The sequence below is a fragment of the Lemur catta genome, chromosome 2, assembly GCF_020740605.2.
Source record: "Lemur catta isolate mLemCat1 chromosome 2, mLemCat1.pri, whole genome shotgun sequence".
NCBI classification, from domain to species: Eukaryota; Metazoa; Chordata; class Mammalia; order Primates; family Lemuridae; genus Lemur; species Lemur catta.
In genome coordinates, this window is record NC_059129.1 from 33368927 (window position 1) to 33389839 (window position 20913).

At 38.6% G+C, this 20913-nt stretch overlaps 1 protein-coding gene across 1 annotated transcript in view; it reads right to left on the reverse strand.

Annotated features, from left to right (window-relative positions):
* LOC123632647 (S-adenosyl-L-methionine-dependent tRNA 4-demethylwyosine synthase TYW1) overlaps window positions 1-20913 on the reverse strand; it is a 193025-nt gene that overhangs the window by 84419 nt on the left and 87693 nt on the right. Inside the window, exons 12-13 of the mRNA XM_045543184.1 lie at window positions 12678-12855; window positions 245-380 (exon numbers count right to left, since the gene is read on the reverse strand). Coding sequence (XP_045399140.1) covers window positions 245-380; window positions 12678-12855 — 314 coding nt within the window. The remainder of the gene's footprint in view (window positions 1-244; window positions 381-12677; window positions 12856-20913) is intronic.

The window sequence follows — 20913 nt, forward strand, 5'->3', positions numbered from 1 at the left end:
GGCATAGTGGCGCATGCCTGTAGTCCCAGCTACTCGGGAGGCTGAGGCAGTAGGATCACTTAAGCCCAGGAGTTGGAGGTTGCTGTGAGCTAGGCTGATGCCACGGCACTCACTCTAGCCCAGGCAACAAAGTGAGACTCTGTCTCAAAAAAAAAAAAAAATCTTTAAAGAGAAAAAAGTATCTCTCTCTTTTTTTCCTTCTTATTTATTTATTGATTTATTTTTAAGATGTCATAATTCTTACCTTTGCTGCCAACGCTTTTAAACTGTCAAGAAACCTTTGCCAGAAATCCTTGAAGAGTGGGCGATCAATCTTCTTCAGGCTATCTTTGGTGCTAGCATCCACACTGACATACAGCTGAGTAACTGGCTTGAGGTTTCTTGGTAATTTTTTAAAAAGGAAAAAAAGAAAGAAAGAAAATTATGCCTATATCAGGCTTTCTATGATGTAAAATTTACAATCTATAATAGATGTGGTAATTAAACATTTCACTGGGTCTAGAGGCTTCTGCTTCTCCCAGAAAATTGAACAAATGATTTTTATAATGTAACAAAATGGGATGTCCTCTGGTTACTTTCAAATGATTGCATACCATCCCCAATAAACTGAAAACATTCAATTACTTAAAATTGATCCTTCTTCAAACATTAGGTTTTAATGGAAAATAAACAAAATAAGATCAAACTTTAGGCCTGGCTGTATCAGCCCAGCACAATTAGAGAAAGGTTTCTCAGAGCTAACTTTCCCCATAAACTCTGCCGCTCAAGACTTGCACACGGGAAACTTCACAGTCATGTGGGCCCAGGGTTGACAGGCTAATTCCCATCATCAACTCACTGACAGAAGTCTTCTAAGGCACCAGAAAGAACCCCAAAAGCTCAAGCCTTATTTGAAGGGCACAGAGCCACATCTATGCTTCCAAAAGTGGGACTGGGTTAAAAGTCAAGTCAAACAATGACCTATTGGAGGAGCTTTAAGCAACGCAAAGCCAGAACAACACAACCCACAAGCAAAATGGATATTGCAGATTCTTATATTTCTTTACTTTTTCAGTTTCCAGGAATCCCACTCATTCTCCACTTCTCTCAAATTCATTCACTCATTTCATAATTTTCTTCCTCTCTACTAGATTTCTTGCTTTAAACCTAGACTGTACCACTTCCAAAGACTCTCCTCTTCTCCCTTCACGTACCTCGTAATTCATTCTCTTCAGTGAATTTAGAAATAACTAGAAGAGAAGAAATTCCCCCTTAATAATCCTCTCATCAAATTCTCCCACTATTAATTTTCTATAACTAATCCACAGTTTATTCCACATTTACCTGTAGAATTTTATGCATTTCTGTTTCAAAGTGTATGCATTTTTAAAAATGAAGATATAATTCATATGCCATAAAATTTGCAATTTTAAAGTGGTTTATGTGTCTTTTATATATATCAGTATCAGCTTTATCAATCTTTGAATGTAAGACCCTGAAGGACAGGAACCGTATTTTTCTTTTTATCCAGACACACAGGCAGATATTAAAGCTACTGTTTAGTAGATATTGTTGTTCTCAGGAAACAGGACTTTTAAGGGAGTGCAGGCCAAACAAATGCTTGCAACAATATGGCTTAGTGACACACAGAAAAATCAGAAGTGTCTAAACCCAAAGTTATAAAACTAGAGATGCTCCAAGCCAAGGAAAGAGCCAATTAAAATATTAGCAGACTCTCATTATTTTAAACCCCTCGATACTGATATACAAAGGGAATCCTTCACAGTTGAGTAATGAGTCACTACAGAGCAAAGCACAAAAATTAGTGAAAATGAAAAACAAAAGCATCAGTAATGGCAACATTCTCTCTCATCACCTCTTTGTTGGAGGCCTCTTTAACTATGATAAACTATGCTGTCTTACCTGGTCTTAAGACAATCTTAAGATTCTCTTAATGGTTACTGCTGGCTGTCATCACCTGATACTTACAGACTTTGTCAGTGAGCCTCCTGATGTAAAATGGGAACTGGCCTGACCTTTTCTCTGTAATTCCATAACTACTTAAGATTATAAAATTCCGAAGTAAATTCCAAAGGCCATACTTATTTTATAAATCTCTAATGTTTATAAGAAAGGAAGCCCTGGACACTGATAGTACCAGTAATGAATTCTAGTCAATACGAAATGTCTGAGAGGCTACAATCAGGGAAGTTTATAGATCTCTTGCCAGGGACCAAACGAAGAATGGAAAAGAGAACAGGTCCCTAGGAATCACAGAGCTCATTTCTAAGGAGCTTAAAAGCAGCAAAAGGACCTTGGAGAAATTTTCTGATCCTCGGGATCTTATTTCTGCCTACTACTGGCCTCTATTCAACCAGAACAGGCAATTAGGCTCCTAGCATGGTCATTTATCTGTCTCCATTCTATACAGAGATAACAGTTTAGTTCCCCCAAAATAAGAGAATGTTATATCTTAAAATCATCCTAATAATTCCTGTGTCTGAGAACCTCCATCACTGCTGAGAACAATTAAAAAGGACAACATAAAGATTACATTATGCAACCTTAAACTCAGTCCCCAGCAAAAGTGCCCAGTGATTCTTGGTATGATTATTGCGATGAACCTTTGTTTTCATTTTAAAAATGAGTTGAAAATGATCATAGAAATGTACTGTCAATTGAACATAAAAATCCCTCTCCCTTTTCTCCTTTCCATAGAGATTATGAGGCCTAATTCTACCTTCCAAAGAACGTAGCTCAGAAGGTATAATGAAGTCTAACAACAGCCACAGAAAGGCAAAAAAAAAAAAGAGAGAGAGATTTGTTTGTAAGAAATCCAAGTAAATAGTAACTCTGATGCTCCTCTTGGGATAAAAAAATAACCAAGAGAGTGACCCAAACATCCAATATTATTCAAACCCGAATCTCTAAGACAATCTGGGGCTGTCAGATTGGGGCAAACAATTCATGAGGAAGAGAGGAGGAGGAGGAGGATGAAGAAGAAGGAGAAAATTATTTACCATTCACTGAGTATTCATCATGCCCTGTGCTATGTGCTTTACCCTTTTCGCTCTGTTCACTGAATCCTCACAATAAAACAATGAGACAGTTGCTACTTACGTCCATTTTAGAGATGATGAAGCTGAGGTTCAAGTAGGTTAAGTAACTTGTGCAAGGATCCACAAAGAGTGTCAACAATGAGATTCAAGCCCAGGAATAACTCCAGGGCCTGTTCTCCTAACTCTGTGTCACAATGGCAAAATTGACAGCGTGGCTCAGTATTCAAATCACTGCAGTTTAATGTAACAAACGTTATTCCATAAAATGAAAAATCTAAGAGAATACAGATGATTTAGGGAAGGCATATTATGATTGCAGTCATAAGAGAAGCCAAAACTACGAGTCTTCAGAAACAAATGCTGAACTTAATTAATTCCTTTTCACAGGCTTATGTACTTCATTCAACATTTATTTTGGGCCTGCCATGAACTGGACACTGGGCACAAAAGGCTCAGCTCTCAATACTTAGTACGTGCAGCAGGCAATGAGAGGTGGGTGAGCATCCTACCAAGTGCTCAGGCCATGATTAAGGTGGGTAAAGTGCAGTGCGAATACATGAAGGAGCAAGTTGATTTTGCCTGGAAAAATTATACAAAAGGCACAACAAATAAGGACAAAGTCAAAGCTGACCTTTGAAGGACACAGAGTTCATCAGGGAGATAATGAGAAGATCATTTCTGGGGAGGACCAAAGGAGAACAGCAAGCAAAGGCTCAGACCCATAAGATGCATCAGGATAAAGGAATCACAAATTATCCCCAGTGGCTCTAACCAGGCAAACAGGACTGGGGATGCCCTGTGGCCAAGTCTCATGTCTTGCCAAGGTTAGGCTTGGCTCACCGAAGACTTAAGTAGCCAAGGACACAATCAGATCAGTGTTGAAGAAAGGAAAGTGGATTCAGTGTGAAGGACGGATTAAAATGGCAGCACACACAGCACCGTTCTGCACCTGGCCTCCTCGCCACCCTTACTGCCAACCCACCAACCCCTCACCCAACAATTCCAAAATCCAAAAAGCTCTACAAACCAAAAGGTTATTTTTATAAGTTTGGAGCCAAACCCACTTGGAAATAAAATTAGACTCATGAAGCTGTTTGTATTCTTAATTTTTCCATTTATGAGAATAAGCATACTTTATTGCAAAACTAATTGTATGTGTGTGGCTCTAGGGTGCTGGAAGTGCAACATAAAATATGCTATACGTATAGTATTGCCTTTCTCAAATTCAGAAACAATTTGGGGCACAAGGGATAAGAGATTGTGAACACTACCTCGTGGAAATCATTCCATATCAATACATAAAGAGTTTTTTTACTTTTTTACTCTTTCTTCCCCCTTCTCTCTCTGCTCTCCTTCTAGAACTCCCAATGTAAGTATGTTGGCTTGCCTAAAGGTGCCCCACGGGTCTCTGGGGCTCTTCACTGATAGTCTATTTGATGAGTCATCATTCTCGTACTTTTCTTCGGTTCTTTGGAAATACTTTACTGCAGTTCTTTTAACATACTTAAAATAGCTAATTTAAAGTTTTTGTCTAGTAAGTCTAACATCTAGGCTTCCTCAAGGACAGATTCTATTAGCTGTTTTCTTCCCTGTGTATTAGCCATATTCTCTTGTTTCTTTGTGTATTTTGTGATTTTTTTTTTCCTCAGTGAAAACTAAACATTTTAAATAATATGGTGTGGCAACTCTAGAAATCAGATACCTCTCAATCCAGGTTTTGTTTGTTTGGGTGTTTTGTTTTGGTTTTGTGCTTGGGGTCTTTTTTTTTTCTTCTTCTTCCCCTGTTTGTTGCTATTTTTGTTGTTACTAAACTCATTTTTGTAAATTCTGTATTCTTTGTTGTGTTTGGCCACTGAAGTCTCTGTTCCATTACCTTAGTGGTCAGCTAATGACTGGACAGAGATATCCTTAACACATCAGCTGCCATATGAGTTGTATTTAACTCACTCTAGTTTTGACCCCAGAGCCTCGTGAAGCATACATAACTCACAGACCTTGAGAACCTCGCAGTGTGTAGGAAACTGATGCTGCCATGCTGCAGCATACACGCTATGTGCTGGGTGGCCCCCTGGGCAAATCCCTGCAGAAATTTTTCATTAACTTAGAAAGGATCATTTTGTTTTCTAAGTTTTTATTCTATTTTTGTAATAAAACACCATAGCCCCAAGGAAAAAGTTTGGTTTTTCTGATTGGCAGTCAACGTGTTAAATGTTTACAACCAATAAGTCTCCCAGCCTTTGTCTAGGGTCTATGCATGTGTGTTAGGCATGCTTCATCACCCAGGCAGGCAATCTGCAACTCTGCCTTGGTTTTCACTGGCTGCCTGTTCAGGACATGAGAAGAAAGCACAGGGCCTTCTGAGGTCGTCACTGGCATGCCCACAACCCTGCTCATATGTATAGTATTCTAGATTCCCAGGGATATGCTGGAATTTTTCAAAGTCCCCTATGACATCTCATTCCCTAGCTTTTCCTTTTATATTTTTTGGTTAACTTCTTGTTTGCCTTGTTATTGCTACCTCAGGTAGCTATGAAGTTAAACAACTGCCTATAATGTTTCCGAGAAACACCCCAGAGAAATGCTTTTTGCATCTGACAAACCTAAGTAACTTCAAATAAAGACAAGCCCTGTGAGTGAAGGTTCCAGATATACCACACAAGCTATATAATGACAGTTTTCTGGGAAGGCGCTGTTGAAGGAGATCTAACTTTGTTTTGCCCTCCCCGTGGCTGCCAGGCTGCTGGATTTTCCTGTGGTTGTGCGCTATTGGTTTTCAAGGCTACTGCAAGAGCTGGGGAAGTCGGATGGAACAGGACACGTTAATATCACAAAACTCACTGTTCTTACTGAGATTCGGCCATTTTTCTTGATTCTTGCATGCTTTTGGTTAATTTTCATAGTTAAGAAAAAGTTGATTCTGATCATTTTTGCCAGTGTTCTCACTGTTTTCATAGAGGATCAGCTTTTTTTAAGGTCTATACTTTGCTATTCCTGCTGATATCTAACCCACATGTTTGATTTTTATTTCCATCACACTCAACACCATTCATCAAAATATTTTGTATGCCCACTATGATTTCTTCTTTGACCCACAAGTAAATAAGAAGTGTGTAGCCTAAATTCCAAAATATTGGAATATTTTAGTTATCTTTTTGTACTGATTTCTAGTTTAATTCTGCTGTGTTCAGATATCATGCTCTATATGATTTCGATACTTTATTGAAACTTGCTGTTAATGTTCACCATAGGCTATTTGGTAATGATTCTGTGAGCAAGTTCTGTGATCTTAAAAAGAATTTACATTCCAAAGTTTTTGGTTGCCATGCTCTATTTCTGTAACATAGGTTAAATTTGTTAATTCTGTTGTTCAGATCTTCAACACTGCTATTGATTTTGATTTGCTTGTTTTGTCAGTTTGAGAGAAGTGAGTTAAAAACCTATTTCTCCTTGCAGTCTGTCAATTTTGAGACTATGTCATTGAGTGTTACAAATTTTGAGTTGCTACATGGCTTTATGTTCCTGGTGGGCTTAATATTTTATTATTAACAAATGTCCATCTTCTCTCAAGTAATGGGTCTTTCCTTAAAGTATATTCTGACCAATATTATTTAGCCTGCCTTTGCAAAGGTAAAACTTCTAAGTGTTTTTCAGGTATTGTCTCATACACGCACAATGCCACCATAAGGTGGTCATTATTATTATTATTATTTTACAGAAGAGGAAACCGAAAAGTCATCCCCCAATATCAGAAAGACAGCAGGAGATCCAGTCAAGATTCACACCCAGATCTCTTCTAGCCTAGAGTCCAAGCTCTTCACCACCTTGCTGCACTGCCTCTCTTCTTCCTAAGTGCATCTAGACATGCACATTTCTGAAAAGTGTTCCATCAATTCATAGACACAAGAGAAGACAATATTTTAAACAACACATTTAGTACAAACAAGATAGGCTGGGCGGGGGGCGGGGGGACTTCCATTCAAAGGACCAGATGGTATTTATAGTCAATTTTCATTTCATTGTAGCTATTTTCTGTAACCACTTTAAGCTAACACATATACGAAAACTTTGTTTTCATTAAAATTCATCCACTCTTCAAACATTTACTAAGCATCTAATATCTGAAGAGCCATCCAATTTATAAAAGTTCTCTAAAACAGGGTTCCCAACCTATTGGTGAGTTGTATAATTATTTCATTACAATGTAATAATAATAAAAACAAAGTGCACAATAAATGTACTGCACTTGAATCATCCCAAAACCACCCCCTACCCCAGCCCCATCCGTGGAAAAACTTCCATGAAAACAATCCCTGATGGCAAAAAGGCTGGGCACCGCTGCAAAAGACGTGGTGGTGAATGTCTTAGCAAAAACTGAAGAAAACAAAACACAAAGTGAACAAAATAACAGAAATACCAAAGAAGCAAAGAAAGAGGTGAAGCGCATACACAGTGTCAGTGAAGAAAGTACTGAAACGTAAATACACATAGCGATGACATCTGGTGGGGGCAGGCCAGGAAGTTAAATGTTAATCAGAAGTCATAGCCAAATGTCGAACACAGCTCTGCCTTCTTATGATAAACCTGCTAGCAGCTAAAAGCTACAGATTTACAGTATTTACCAAAAAAAAAAAAAAGACAAGATTTTAAATGAAAGTTTAAAAATAATATAAAATAAATAAAAATTATGATAAAAATAAAGGTGGACTAAAGATGAAGCTAACAGTGAGTCTACAAATGACTATAACTCTGACTCTAAACTCTCCAGCACACTGACAAAGAGGGAGACACTGTTATAGGATTCAAATGCCCACAAGGTAAGAAACCGGGTCCCCAAGGTTCCTCAGAGGGAAGAAACTCTTCAGTGTTTGCTACAATGTCCTCAGCTGTGATACACCGCTCTGGTCACAGAGCTGGATGCAACCACAGAATGTACAGTCTCTACAACAAAGTTTCAAACTCACATGTCTGTGGGGGCCAAGGACATAACCTGAGTCAACTTACGGGGGGGGGAAGTTCTTTGTCCACCACAATGCAGATCACATAGGAAACACACAAGGACATTCTTTCCTTACTCAAAGTGACACGCTTTCTTCCATTTTTCTTGGACTATGTGGCATTCTCGGTCTACCTTTTATTACTTCACTTTTGTTAGAAATAGTGACAGAAATTTCTCTGCTATGGGAAAATCAGCAGTGCAATTCCTCTGACAAGTGGCAGATGACACTCAGCCTCAGTGCTGAGCATAGCGAGACGGGGAGGCATGTGGCAAACTGAAAGGCACAGGCTTCATGGAAAAGATGACTATTACTTGGCTCTTGACAATTTTTGCCAGATCATCTTCTTTTCAAAAATCAGAAACCCAGATTCTATGCAAAACCTCTTGATTTTAAATGCTGGCTCAAAAAAAAAAAAAAAAAAGTTCTGAAACATGCTACAGGAAATACAAAACCTACTTGTTATCAGCTGCTGGTACAAGGCCTCTGGCCTTAAGGATTAGATGGATTACATATCCTTCAGCAATCCACATAATTATAATTTTTTTTCAACTGAGTTCCTGAAAAATACTGAGCCCCAGTAGGTTCAAGGTCATACTTCTTGACAAGTACAGCCTGTAGACTGCGAACACAGCCACAAATTCCTCCTCTCCGTGTATCCATCTCCCCTTGCCCTGCAGCCTTGAGTGCCCATGTCTCACTGGCACTGAGCTCAGCCATGTGACTTGCTTTGGCCCATGGGAAGTGAGCAAATGTGATACAATCAGAGGCTTAAAAGAGGCTCGTGCACTGAGGCTTGCTGCTCCTTGAAACCCTGCCACCATGTGACGAAGTCCAGAGCAGCCTGCTGGAGGATCCAGTGTCCCGGCAAGGCCACCATAAACCAGGCAGCCCCTGCAGATCCACCAACTGACTACACACAGGAGCAACACCGACACTAGCAAAGCTGACCAGGACCAAAAGAACTCTAAGCTGATTCGCAGAATTATGAGCTAAATAAATGATTGTTAGTTTGAGCCACGCGGTTTGAGGTGGATGGTTACAGCAAAAGATAACTGGTACTTACTTGAAAAATGGCTTTTTTCTTATCCAATCACCACCAGGCCCATTATTAACACTAAGTGTCTTATATATATTCTTGTCACTTTTATTAACCTCTGTTTTGACAAACAAAATCATAACGCTACTCAGAGAGCAACAGCTTTCTCATTTGCCTAAGGTGCTTGCCTGAAAACTGCAATCACCAACCAAAACGGATCTGCAAAATGCTGGCGACGCCCATAAGTCCCGGAGGAACCGCCCCTTTGTGGGAGAACTGTCAGGTAAAAGCCATGTGTTCTGAAGCTGAAGCGGGGACTGAAACCCTGTTAGGGAAAAGTTAAGTACTCTGAAAAGGCCACTAGCCTGATGGAGAGCTTGCACATGGGCCGAGGGAAGACCAGTCAACAAAGCCAAGATTCTCCTCAAAAGACACCAGAACATGGGTAGTATTGCAGTTACTAAGAAAAAAAAATTTTTAATTAAAAATAAATAAAAAATAAAAACTTAGTAAGCCACCCACCCACCCACCCGGAGAGCATTATTACTTCCTAGTGTATGCTCAAAGATAAAATGGTTGCAGGAGGTTCACCTAAAGGCTGAATTGCATGGCATGACTTGTTGCGTAGAATTAGCACTATAAACATTAGGGGAAACTTCCAAAATTCATGACCTCTGAGTTATATTAGTCAATCTATAGCCTTGTTTTTCTGAAAGCAACTACAATACCAGAGACAAAAGGCATTTAGATTTCTCCTAATTCACAGAAATAAGCAATATTATCTGCACTTAGAGAATGGTTTTACTTTCCATTTTCTCTTGGGCCATTGGAGTTGGGATGGGAGAGCCCGCAGCAAAACTCAGGGAGGTGTCAAGTCATGAAAATTAGTGTAAAAGCAGGCGCAGTCTCGGGACTATCTTGTTTCACTACTCTATGGTCCAGAGTATGGGAAACGTATAGTTTTATGACACATCATAGTATCTGGCAGGGCAACTCTCATCACTCTTCTTTTTAAGTTTTTTCTGAACAATTCACATCTTTCATTCGGAAAATGTGGGGTAGGCAGGTTGTCTTATATTTAGGACCTCCTAACATTTGGGCACATACATTATTCCCCAGCCAGTAGGAATGCTCTGTTTCAGAGAAAGTTACATCTAAAGATTAAGTTTGTTCCTCAATCCACCTCTGTCAGACACTCATTATCAGAAGTTCTTCCCAGATTCTAGCAATAATCTGTAGATCTCAGCTTTGGTTTTGTACTTCTCTATATCTAGATAGGTATTTCAATGGATAACAAAGACATCTCAACTTTTCGAGGTCCAAACCTAGAATGGCTACTTTCTACATATTCTCTCTTGTGCCCAGGGAAGGATATAACTTAAAAAGATATGCAACACGACTTCTATGCCTGTTCCCTGAACCATGTCACCCTTAACATTAGGAGCTTTAAGAATGCTTTAAAAATCCAAAAGAGGAACTTCCCTTTCCTAAGAATCCCTTCTTTCTCAATTATTCCTCACAGAATAGAGAATGAACTCTTGTTTTCAAGATCTGAGAGATTTTTTCATCTTCCTATTTCCCCAATCCTGCCACCTCACTTCTTCCTTTTTGTCTCCATCCCAATTTACCAGTCAGTACCCACCCTAAAAGACTGGGTTAGTCAATAAAGAAATATTTGTTTGGAATCATATGTCCTTTGTTGGCTGAAGATGGCAATCAAAACTAGTACCAACATCTTGTCATACCATGATCCCCCTGCGGGCACAAGAAAGCTCACCAACAAGAGAGGAGAAGAGAGACTCAGTAACATTGACTAAATGTTTACCATGTGCTGATATTTTGCTGGATACTTTCAAGTAAATATCTTATTTCATGCTCTATAATTGTTCTCAGTCTATGATGTCATTCACAAGGAATTTCATGCATGATCAAACAATGAATTATCCTCTCTGGTTATCATTTTGCAAAGAATTACCTACATCCTATTCCTAGCAAATTCAGTTCTTTTTAGACATTTATTCCTTAAATTTGAGATAGACCCCCCCTTTTTATACATATATCCCACCCTCTATCCCAATGTCTCCCCCATGAGCCATGTGAAAATTGAAAGATTTTAAATTTAACAAAACTTTTAAAAAAGGAATGGTGACCATATGTAGAATATGCACATTGACTTTTTAAAACCTTTTTCTTTTCAACCTTAACCTTTTTATATAACTTTAAAAAGTAATAATATAGCTATCTTTGTGACAATGTACCAATTTATATATTATTGCCCGGTAGCTAATAATTTTAATCAACTCTTTTATTTTCTAAATTTTAAACTGACTGTGTGTGTGTGTGTGTGTGTGTGTGTGTGTGTGTGTGTGATCATTCTTTCTAGAAATAAGGCGTTTTTTTTATTTTTTACAATTATTTTCACCTTTTTTTCATGTCACACCTTACCAGCCAGTATTTGGAATACAAATGTGAATTCAAAAAGATCACTGATTTTTATTCCTATTTCCCCAATATTTCACTACCCTTTACTGAGCACCTACAGTGTGCCAGGCACTGTACTAGTGGCACAAAGATAAATAAGCAAGAGTCCTGACCTCAAGGAACTTACAGTCTAATGGGAAAAGCACAGATGAATAACAGCTAAGTAAGAGTTAACACTTTTGGTGCTACAATATGTGCACAGTCCAAGTACAATGCAAAACAGGTCATTTCCAGGCCTCAGGGGAAACCTCTGGTCATCCTCATCTGGAGAGTCCTCCCCTGAGCCACCGTCCTACCACCTAAGCCTGATCCTTCCCCACATGATCTCTCTACTGTCAGGGCCCCATAATCCTGATGATCAACACGCCTGGAACCCTCAGCATAATTATTCCGTCCTCCTCTATGCTGGTCTCTCAGAGCCACACAGTCAGTTTGCCAATCTTATCTGCTGTGCCTCAACAATATCTTCCTTAACACTCCTCGTTCTCTCTGTCTTAATTCCATCCTTATAACTCTGACCTAAACGAACACCATAATCTCCTGTCCAGGTTCTGCTGCTTGTCACTCCCATTTCTGCCACTCTGGCAGATCACTCTGCAGGAAGCAAGATCTTTCTAAGGAGTAGAAGATTGAAGTCCCCTACAATCTATTCCCAACCTTTCCAACTTGATCTCCAGCTGCCCCCTCTTAGGCACATTCTGTGATCCAAATGAACTATATTTACATAACAGTTATCACAAATACCCCCAACTCCGTGCCTTTCTCAAGAAATTCCTGATAAAAAAATATAGTTTCCTACCTCCCCAAGTACCAATCCCAGCCATATTTTAAGATCCAAATTAAATGACACCATCCCTGGAAAGTTTTATGCTTCTCCCATCTGGAAAATATTGCATTCTTTTAATTCCCCTAGCAATTTACCTCTGCCTCTATTCTTTTTATTATGTGAATGGATTTTACTAATAGAATGGATTTTTGAAGAGCAGGAATATCTTCATCTCCCAAAGACCAACATTTATATGTAGCAAGTAATCAACAAATCCTCTTTGAATGTACTAGTGCCTATTAGTTTTACTCTGCAAACATAGATTCCAGCAGCATGTCTCAATAGGCTGAATTACTCACCTGATTTCCATGGGGAATTGTGCGTTTGTGACCAGGAAACTGGAGATTTTACAATGGTGGAGTAGCTTCAAAAACCTGTTGATCTCTGGGTACATTATTGGTTCTCCCACAAGGGACAATGCACAGTGCTTTACCGCCATTCCTTCCTCAAAGCGCCCTGCTTGGACACCCGGTACCCCTGCAGTGAAAAGGAACAAGCTAAATAAGACACAGATAGAGGATGCCACTTACATTTTTCTTAGTGATTCTTTGATTTTACAGGGCAAATTCATTCAGTCAAAAAATACAAAACAAGGGTCAGAGTGGGGGATAAAACTAGAATTACTAAATCAGAAGTCAGCAATCTCATCCTTAGTTTTGGTGCTGATTAAACTACATCAATACAAGCAGGCAAAACTAACTGTGTTAGCTATTAATAATTATTTGGAATGCAGAATACATCACTTTCCATAATTTGCTTAGCTCTGCCTTCTTTCATGTTGGTCTAAGAAAATCAACTCAATATATCCACATAAGGAAAAGCCTCTTCTAGACCAATTATCTCCCTATGCATTCTGCCAGTACCCTGAATTGGGTAACTAAATGTAGTTGGTCCAGAGGCATAGAGAAGAGAAAAAGAAGAGATCTGTAGTTCTCACATTTGGGTTCACATTGGAATAACCTGAGAGATTAAAAAACTACTGTCACCTAGGTCTATCTGCAAAGAGTCTGTTTCATTAGAACACACGCAAGCCAGAACAACAGGAGTTCTAAAAGTTCCCCAAATGATTCTTATGTACAGCCAAGGTTGAAAACCACTGTATGAAACCAGAGGACCCCAAACCTTGTCTACAAATTAGAATTGGCTGTGTATCTATAACTTCCAAAATCCAGGCTGAAGCTCAGACCAAATAAATCACACTCTCTGGGGAATGGCACAGGCATCAGTCGTCTCTGAGGCTCCGCAGTGAGTCCAACATGCAGACAAGTTTGGTAACCATGGGCACACACCACTCATTCTCAACCCGAGATGGACATTGGAATTACCCAAAGAACTTTTAAAATCCCAGTGTCTGGTGGCTCATGCCTGTAGTCCCAGCTACTCGGGAGGCTGAGGCAGTAGGATCGCTTAAGCCCAGGAGTCTGAGGTTGCTGTGAGCTAGGCTGATGCCACGGCACTCACTCTAGCCCGGGCAACAAAGTGAGACTCTGTCTCAAAAAAAAAAAAAAAAAAAAAAAAAAAAAATCCCAGTGTCCAGGAAGTATTCCAAACCAATTAAATCACAGTCTCTGGGGACAGGATTCAGGCATCAGGATTTTTTAAGTGCTCCTCGTGTGATGGGAGTTTAAAGCTTGTTTTGACAAGCACTGCTCTTGACTCAAATGTAGAAGACATTCAGAGACAGCTGTCCTAAAAGTCCCACAATCTAAGAATGTGAAAGACTTGGAAAGAATATGCACAGGCAAGTAAAAATATATCTCCTTTACTGTAGATATTTCTAAATCAATTATCTCTAGGATCTTTTTGAAGACTATATTCTCTCTGAAGGATACAGATTCCTCGTGGAGATTGGGGGTGGGGTGAAGCATGTCCATATGTTCTTACAGTCACTTATTAGCCATCTTTCAAACTTAATTTTCTTAGCTATGAACTGTACCTATTTCAAAAAATTTTTGTTAGTTTTAAATGAGATGATGCATATAAAGGTCTTAGCAGAGCACCTGGCACACAGGGACCATTCATTACGGATTTACAATTATCACCTTTATCCTGGTTTATTAAACTGACGAAATCCCAGTAACTGTCATCTTAATACAACAACAACAAAGAACCTGTGGAAAATAAAGTTAACTTGCATTGCTCAATTGTGCCTTAATGTTTACAAACTGACTTTATTTTATACACACAAATACAATCTACTTAGAAATAAGCAAGTGCAAGCACATTACCAAGAGGTCAAACCAACAGAATAGAGACTAAAATGAGAATACTCTAAAAGTGACAGGTGATATCTTCTTTTATGACTAACTGCAATCCTAAGAATGTATTTCATGTCAGTATTTTTGGATGGATGAATAATTTTTTAGGTTATTGAAATCTAAGATCTTAACTCAAGTGAATCAAGGTTTTAAATAAAACTTGATCCTTAAACTCATTCTGTGCTGCCAAGACAACTCAGCATGAAGTATAACATTTCCTTTTTCAAAAAAAAGTATCATTAACTTTAATCCCCACAGGAGTAGCTGAGTAGAAGGTAGATTTAACCTCAACTCCAGAATTAACCTAAAACTCAGAAAGTAGAAGTCCTGGCCACTGGGAGTCAGATGTACTGGGTTCAAATTCTGGCTCTAACACTAAGCTAGTTTTGTGTCCTTGGTCAGGCCTCTCACTCTCTCCAAGCCCATTCCCTTATAATGGGAATTTTACACACACACACACACACACACACACACACACACACACACACACCCCACATTATTAAATGAAATGAGCTACAGGAAATGCTTAGTGGAGTGCCAGGCCCAGCACCTCCACCAAGTGTTCAAAACATGTTAGCTGCCAATATTTTTATTTTATGAGCTGAAACAGAAATATAATTATTTTAATTACTTAAAATAGTAATTGTTTTCAATTAACTGTATGTATTGATCACCTACTATGTACCAAGCACTGTTTTAGAAGATTTTTCTATCAGTAAATAAAACAGAGAAAGGTCTGTGCCTTTGTGGAGTTTATATTCTAGCAAATGAGATAGAGACATAAAATATAGTGAATCAGTAAATTCTATAGCAGAATAGTCCAGTGGAACTTTCTGTGATGATGGAAATATTCTCTTTTTTTCACTATCTAAAACAGTAGACACTAGTCACACATGACTATTGAGCACTTGAAATATGGCTAGTGTCAATGAGGAAGTGAATTTTTAATTTTATTTAATTTTTACTAATTTAAAAGGGCCATGTGTGGCTAACGGATACCATATTGGATGTACACTTCTATAATATGTTAGAAGGTGATAAGCATTTGGAAAAAGGTAGAGCAGGGTAAAGATGTGCAGTGCCAAGAGGAAACAAAGGCAGGCCGCCCTGCTACCCAGGGTGGGCAGCATGGACCTCACTGAAAAGGCGAGGTCTGGCGTGGAGATGCGGGCGTGGGCCAAGAGAGCGAAGAGTGGAAGACATGGGTGGGAGACTGTCTAATGTGTTCAAGAAATCTGAGGAACAACAGTATTCACTGTAGGGTTTTGAGAAGAAGGATGGCATGAACTAATTTTTGTTTTAAATGTATCAGATTGGGTTCCATATTGAGAACACCAGGGCAAAGAGAGAAGCTAATCTGTCCAGAGCTGAGCAAGAAATGATGATGGCTTGTACCACGGTGGCACAAAGGGATTATCAGCTGGATCTGTGTTGACAGCTTAGTCAAGAGGATTCTGGAATGGACTGGATGGAGGGTAAGAGAGAATGAGAGGTGCTGAGGACTTCCACCAAGTGTTAGGCCTGAGCAACCAGTCGCCATCAACTCAGACAAAGAAAGCCTTAGGTGTAGCAGGACAGAGAGGGGGACCAGGGACTGAGCCCTAGGACACTCACAATTCTCCGGAGAGGAGGAGGGACCAACAAAGGACACTACCAAGGAGCAGCCAGGGAGGAAGGCGGAAAACCTAAAACCAAAGAGACCAACTGCTATCTTTTCTGTAGAGCTGCAACTCAAATTTCCATAAACATACTTGCCCATTTAGACAATCTAAAACCCACAAACAAACAAAAAACAAGACCAAAAAAATCCCCCAAACCCCCATGTGTAAACTTTTTAAAGTAATGGATTCTGAGATTTAAAAATCATCCTGATTCTTTCAAAAGTAAGGTGTTGAGAAAGATATGCAAAACCTTGGTTCTTTCCTTCATAAAAGCACATTTCTATCGCATGCTCACTGCCAGAGGCTATTACAGTGGTCCTTCCAAAAACAAGGCCTCAAGGAATCAACATCATCTTCTTTCACTGTCCTCAAAGAAAATAAAACAGCTTCCAAATTTCTAATGGAAAGAACTCCTGGAGAAGAAAGAAACAGGCAACAAGAAACACTATATTTCAGTAGCAATCTATAGTGCTATTCCCCACTGTGTGATACACACACACACACACACACACACACACACACACACACACACACATTCTCTCTCTCTGTTCTTCTCATGGTTCCCAAACTTTAACCCTTTCACAACTAAACTCTGATGCTTTGTTATTCTAATTTTTATGGGTTTTTTGTTGTTGTTAAATTAAGCAACTTTTCTGACATTTCTGTTATCCTGTACAGCTTCCTAATTTTGGATAATCACAACTACAGTCAGCAGAATAACTAAGAAGCATAATTTATCTCACTGAAAGACCTCAAAGCAAGAATTTAAGGTTCCAGAAATTTTATCCTAATGTCATGATGATAAACCAAACAACATACCCAAAAAAAGAACAGTGATACATTGCTCAGCATACAGTATTCCTATGTCTAAGGTTTGGGCCAATCAGAAATAAAACACTCTCTTCTTTTTTCCCATAGCAATGTAGTTCTTAGTCAAAGATCTTCTCAACAACCTTTCCTGGCTTAAAGTCAAAAATAATAACTGTTTGATACAGTCATTTCACTGTGAAGTTTTTCATAAATAAGTCTTCAGAAAACAATTAGCAGGTGGTATTCTCTTCCCCACCTCCACATTTCTTTATGATGTGCTCTTTAGCACACCTAGTTTGTGAGAACCATCTGCTAGGGAGCTTTTGTTTTTTGCACTACTTCACTTCTAGTTTAAAGTATAGATAAAAAACACCTAGCAACAAATGATGTCTTCTTCATCTTTGCATCTTTTCCACTGAGCACATTTCTGACAAAGAATGTTCAATCACTTGATGTTAGCTGAATTGATGAAAAACTAAGCTAAGAAACCTCAACCCCATTCTCCAGGATCTGTTTCTCCCTGCCATGGAGGTGAGGGGGCAGGCAGTATTTTGAAAAGATGCTGAGTCGCGCTGAAATTCTGACCCACTTTTAATCAATATAAAGTTAATTTTGCAAGTGTATAAAGAGAAAGCTAATAAAGGTCATGAAAACAAAGATATTTTAATGACTCAGTGAAATAAGTGAAAAGACAATGATTGCCCTCAGAATTGAGAATAGCAGCACAAAAGAGAAGTACTTAAAAAATCAGAGAATTATCTTCAAAATCCGCTAAAGGCTGGCCACTTAGCTAAAGTTGGAAACTCAGAGACAATAGGCAACAATAGCCACAACCATTTCCCATCCTACACAGAAATAAACTCACAGACGGGACCAGACCCAGGGGAGAAAACAGGTGTTCATCATGGCGTGGGAAAGCAAACGAGAAAACAAAGGACTCCGAGCCGGAGTAAGGGAAATTATTAATGAGCCAACAGAGTGGAACTCTAAAAAGTGGCTGAAGTGGAGAGATCTAGAATATAATAAACTAAGAAAGAAACAGCTTTGAGGCTTTGAAAATTGCCTATAATTTCCAATTTATAAGGATGCTGTTCCTAAGCATTTCTATTTAAGCCTGAAATGTGTATTACCATAGATATATTACTAAAATGAAAATTAAGTGACCGTGCAAATTCCTAAATACCTAACTAGTCTGTAATATACCTAAATTACAGTGCTAATAAATCCATTTCAATATCACCTAAATCTAATTCAAATATTTTTTCCTGTAGGAAAATGTATTCTAAATTCCAAATAAGGAAACCAGAAATCATATATCTTTCTGATTTTTTTGTTTGTTTGTCTCTTTGTTTTTAAGCCACAGGGGACACAAGGTAATAGTATGGGGGCTCCAACAGAGAAACTCCAATATGAGTGTCAAAGAAGAGAAAGGCGAAGTTGATTCCCACAGGGCCTCTGTAGGTGGGCTTATCTCTACATCACTTGAGATGAGTCACTTCTCCAGGCCAATCTCTAGTGAGGAGTTGAGATTTGAGGAAGGTAGACAGGAGATCCTCCATCAGGGGCCAAAACAAGATCTGGAGGTACCTGTCTGCATCTTTAGAGTTCAAGAGTAGGATCCATGCCAGGCTTGCACCCAGGTGAGGACACAGGGTTCAGAAGAGGTAGGGTGACTCACCCACAGCCTGTAACCATCAGCCTCACCATCCTTATTCTGAGACTGACATAGCCAGAAACCAGGGTGAACTGTTTTATTTGTAACTATCCCCTAAGGATGAATGAAAGAACATAGAGATTTCACTTAGTGCAGGAAGAATTCAGGATTGTAAAAAAGAAAACTTTAGACTATAACCATTATAAAGCCTAGTATAAGTAATTTAGTGAAGTCATAAAATCTCACTGCCTAGTGAATGTCTACAATAAAATCAACAACCACCAATTAGAACAGTTTAGATTACTTTCTGCCAAGAGCCAAGAGAATGGAAAACACAACCAATGTTCTGAAATACTAAACTTCTATAATGTTGCCAGAAGAGCATTGTTTTAAAAGAACACATATAATATTGTTTTCTTTTAAATCTTACAGACTACCACCAATTTTCCAGAAGGGCTCTGGATTCTTACAAATTATGTATTTTACCCTTTAGTAATTAGGGTTTTTTTTCTTTTCTAATACTATAGTTTCTGAGCAAGATTTACTATGCCTATTATAGCAACAAGACAGATTTTCAAAAAGTAATGGCTTGTTGAAGCTCAGGATGAAGTAAAAATATTAAATAGTCACCACAGCCCAAAAATTAAAAATTAAGGGAGCTCTTATTCATTGTGAAAATATAAAACAAAAAGAACTCCTTTATGCCCACATGCTGGCCCAGGGGTAGGGAACCTTCAGCCTTAAGGTCACACGTAGCCTTCTATAATAGGTCCTTAAGTGCGACCTTTTGACTCAATCCAAATTTTATGGAACAAAACCTTTTGTTTTATTAATACATTTTTGTTCATCATTTTTACTTTTTAAATGAACGTATTTAAAATACCAAAGAATAAAATAAGTTTCAGCAAAATACTTCTCCCAGATTGACTGGCACAATTACAATTAGTAAACTATAAGGGCGAAATTGACAGCTGCTACACTCATGATCTAGTTCTAACTCCCCCCATCCCACCAACCGCCACCACCAGCCAGCGCCACTACCACACCAGGCTGGTTGACGAGAGTTTATGAGGGTCAAGTATACCAGTCTGTTATCAGCTTTTGACAACAGTGCACTGTGTTTCTATTTGAAGTGGAATTTGTGAGCAGATGCACAGCTCGATAGTATTTTTTAATTCTGTCTGCTCAACAGCCCATCATGTCAAAGAAGACCAAAAGAATGCTGAAGGAAGAAAACAGATTTGTTAATGAGGATTGGGAATTGCAGTATTATCTTGTTTCTGCTAAAGATAAGATGATTTGCTTGCTTTGTGATACTGCAATATCAACATTAAAGAAATACAATGCTCAGTAGCATTATAACACTCATAAGGACCACAAATATCTTAAATTAGAGGGAGAGGCACAAAAGGTTATGCTGCAGGAATTAAAAGACGAAAAGCAAAAGCAAAGACAATTCTTTCAAACAGCAATTAAGACCTGGAAATAAGGCCACTGAAGCAACTTATAAAGTCGCTTATATACTCGGGAAAAAAGGGAAGCCATTCAGTGATGTAGAAATTATGAAAGAATGCATTGGAAAAGTGGTAGGATGCTTAGACCCTGATAATGTTTCAAGGTATAAACAACTACCTCTTTCAAGGAGAACCATAACTGATGGGCAGCATGAATTAGCCTTCAACTTAACAGAAAAACTTCATGCAATACTTCAAAACGAAAATATATACTATTCAATCACTTTGGATAAATCAGCTGATACTACTGACTTGGCACAGGTTTTCTACTTCATTTTGGTCGTAACAGAAGGTTTCCTTTGCTATGAAGAGTTACTCACTTTGGGCACTCTCACAAACAGAACACAGGGAATAGATATCTCCAACAACTTTCAAGATAAATGTCGTGAAGTTGGACTGAATTTGGTAAATTTAGTGAGTATATGTATAGACAGTGCACCTTTCATGACAGGAAAACATGAAGGGTTGGTTTATTGCACAGATAAAAAAATTATTAACAGATCCAGATATTCTCATTTCTTTTCATTCCATCTTGCATCAGCAAAATCTCTGTGCTAAAGCTACTATTTTAAGTGACACTTTACAACAAGTTACAAGTATTGTTAACTATATTTGTGTAAATGCAACACGGCATTGGT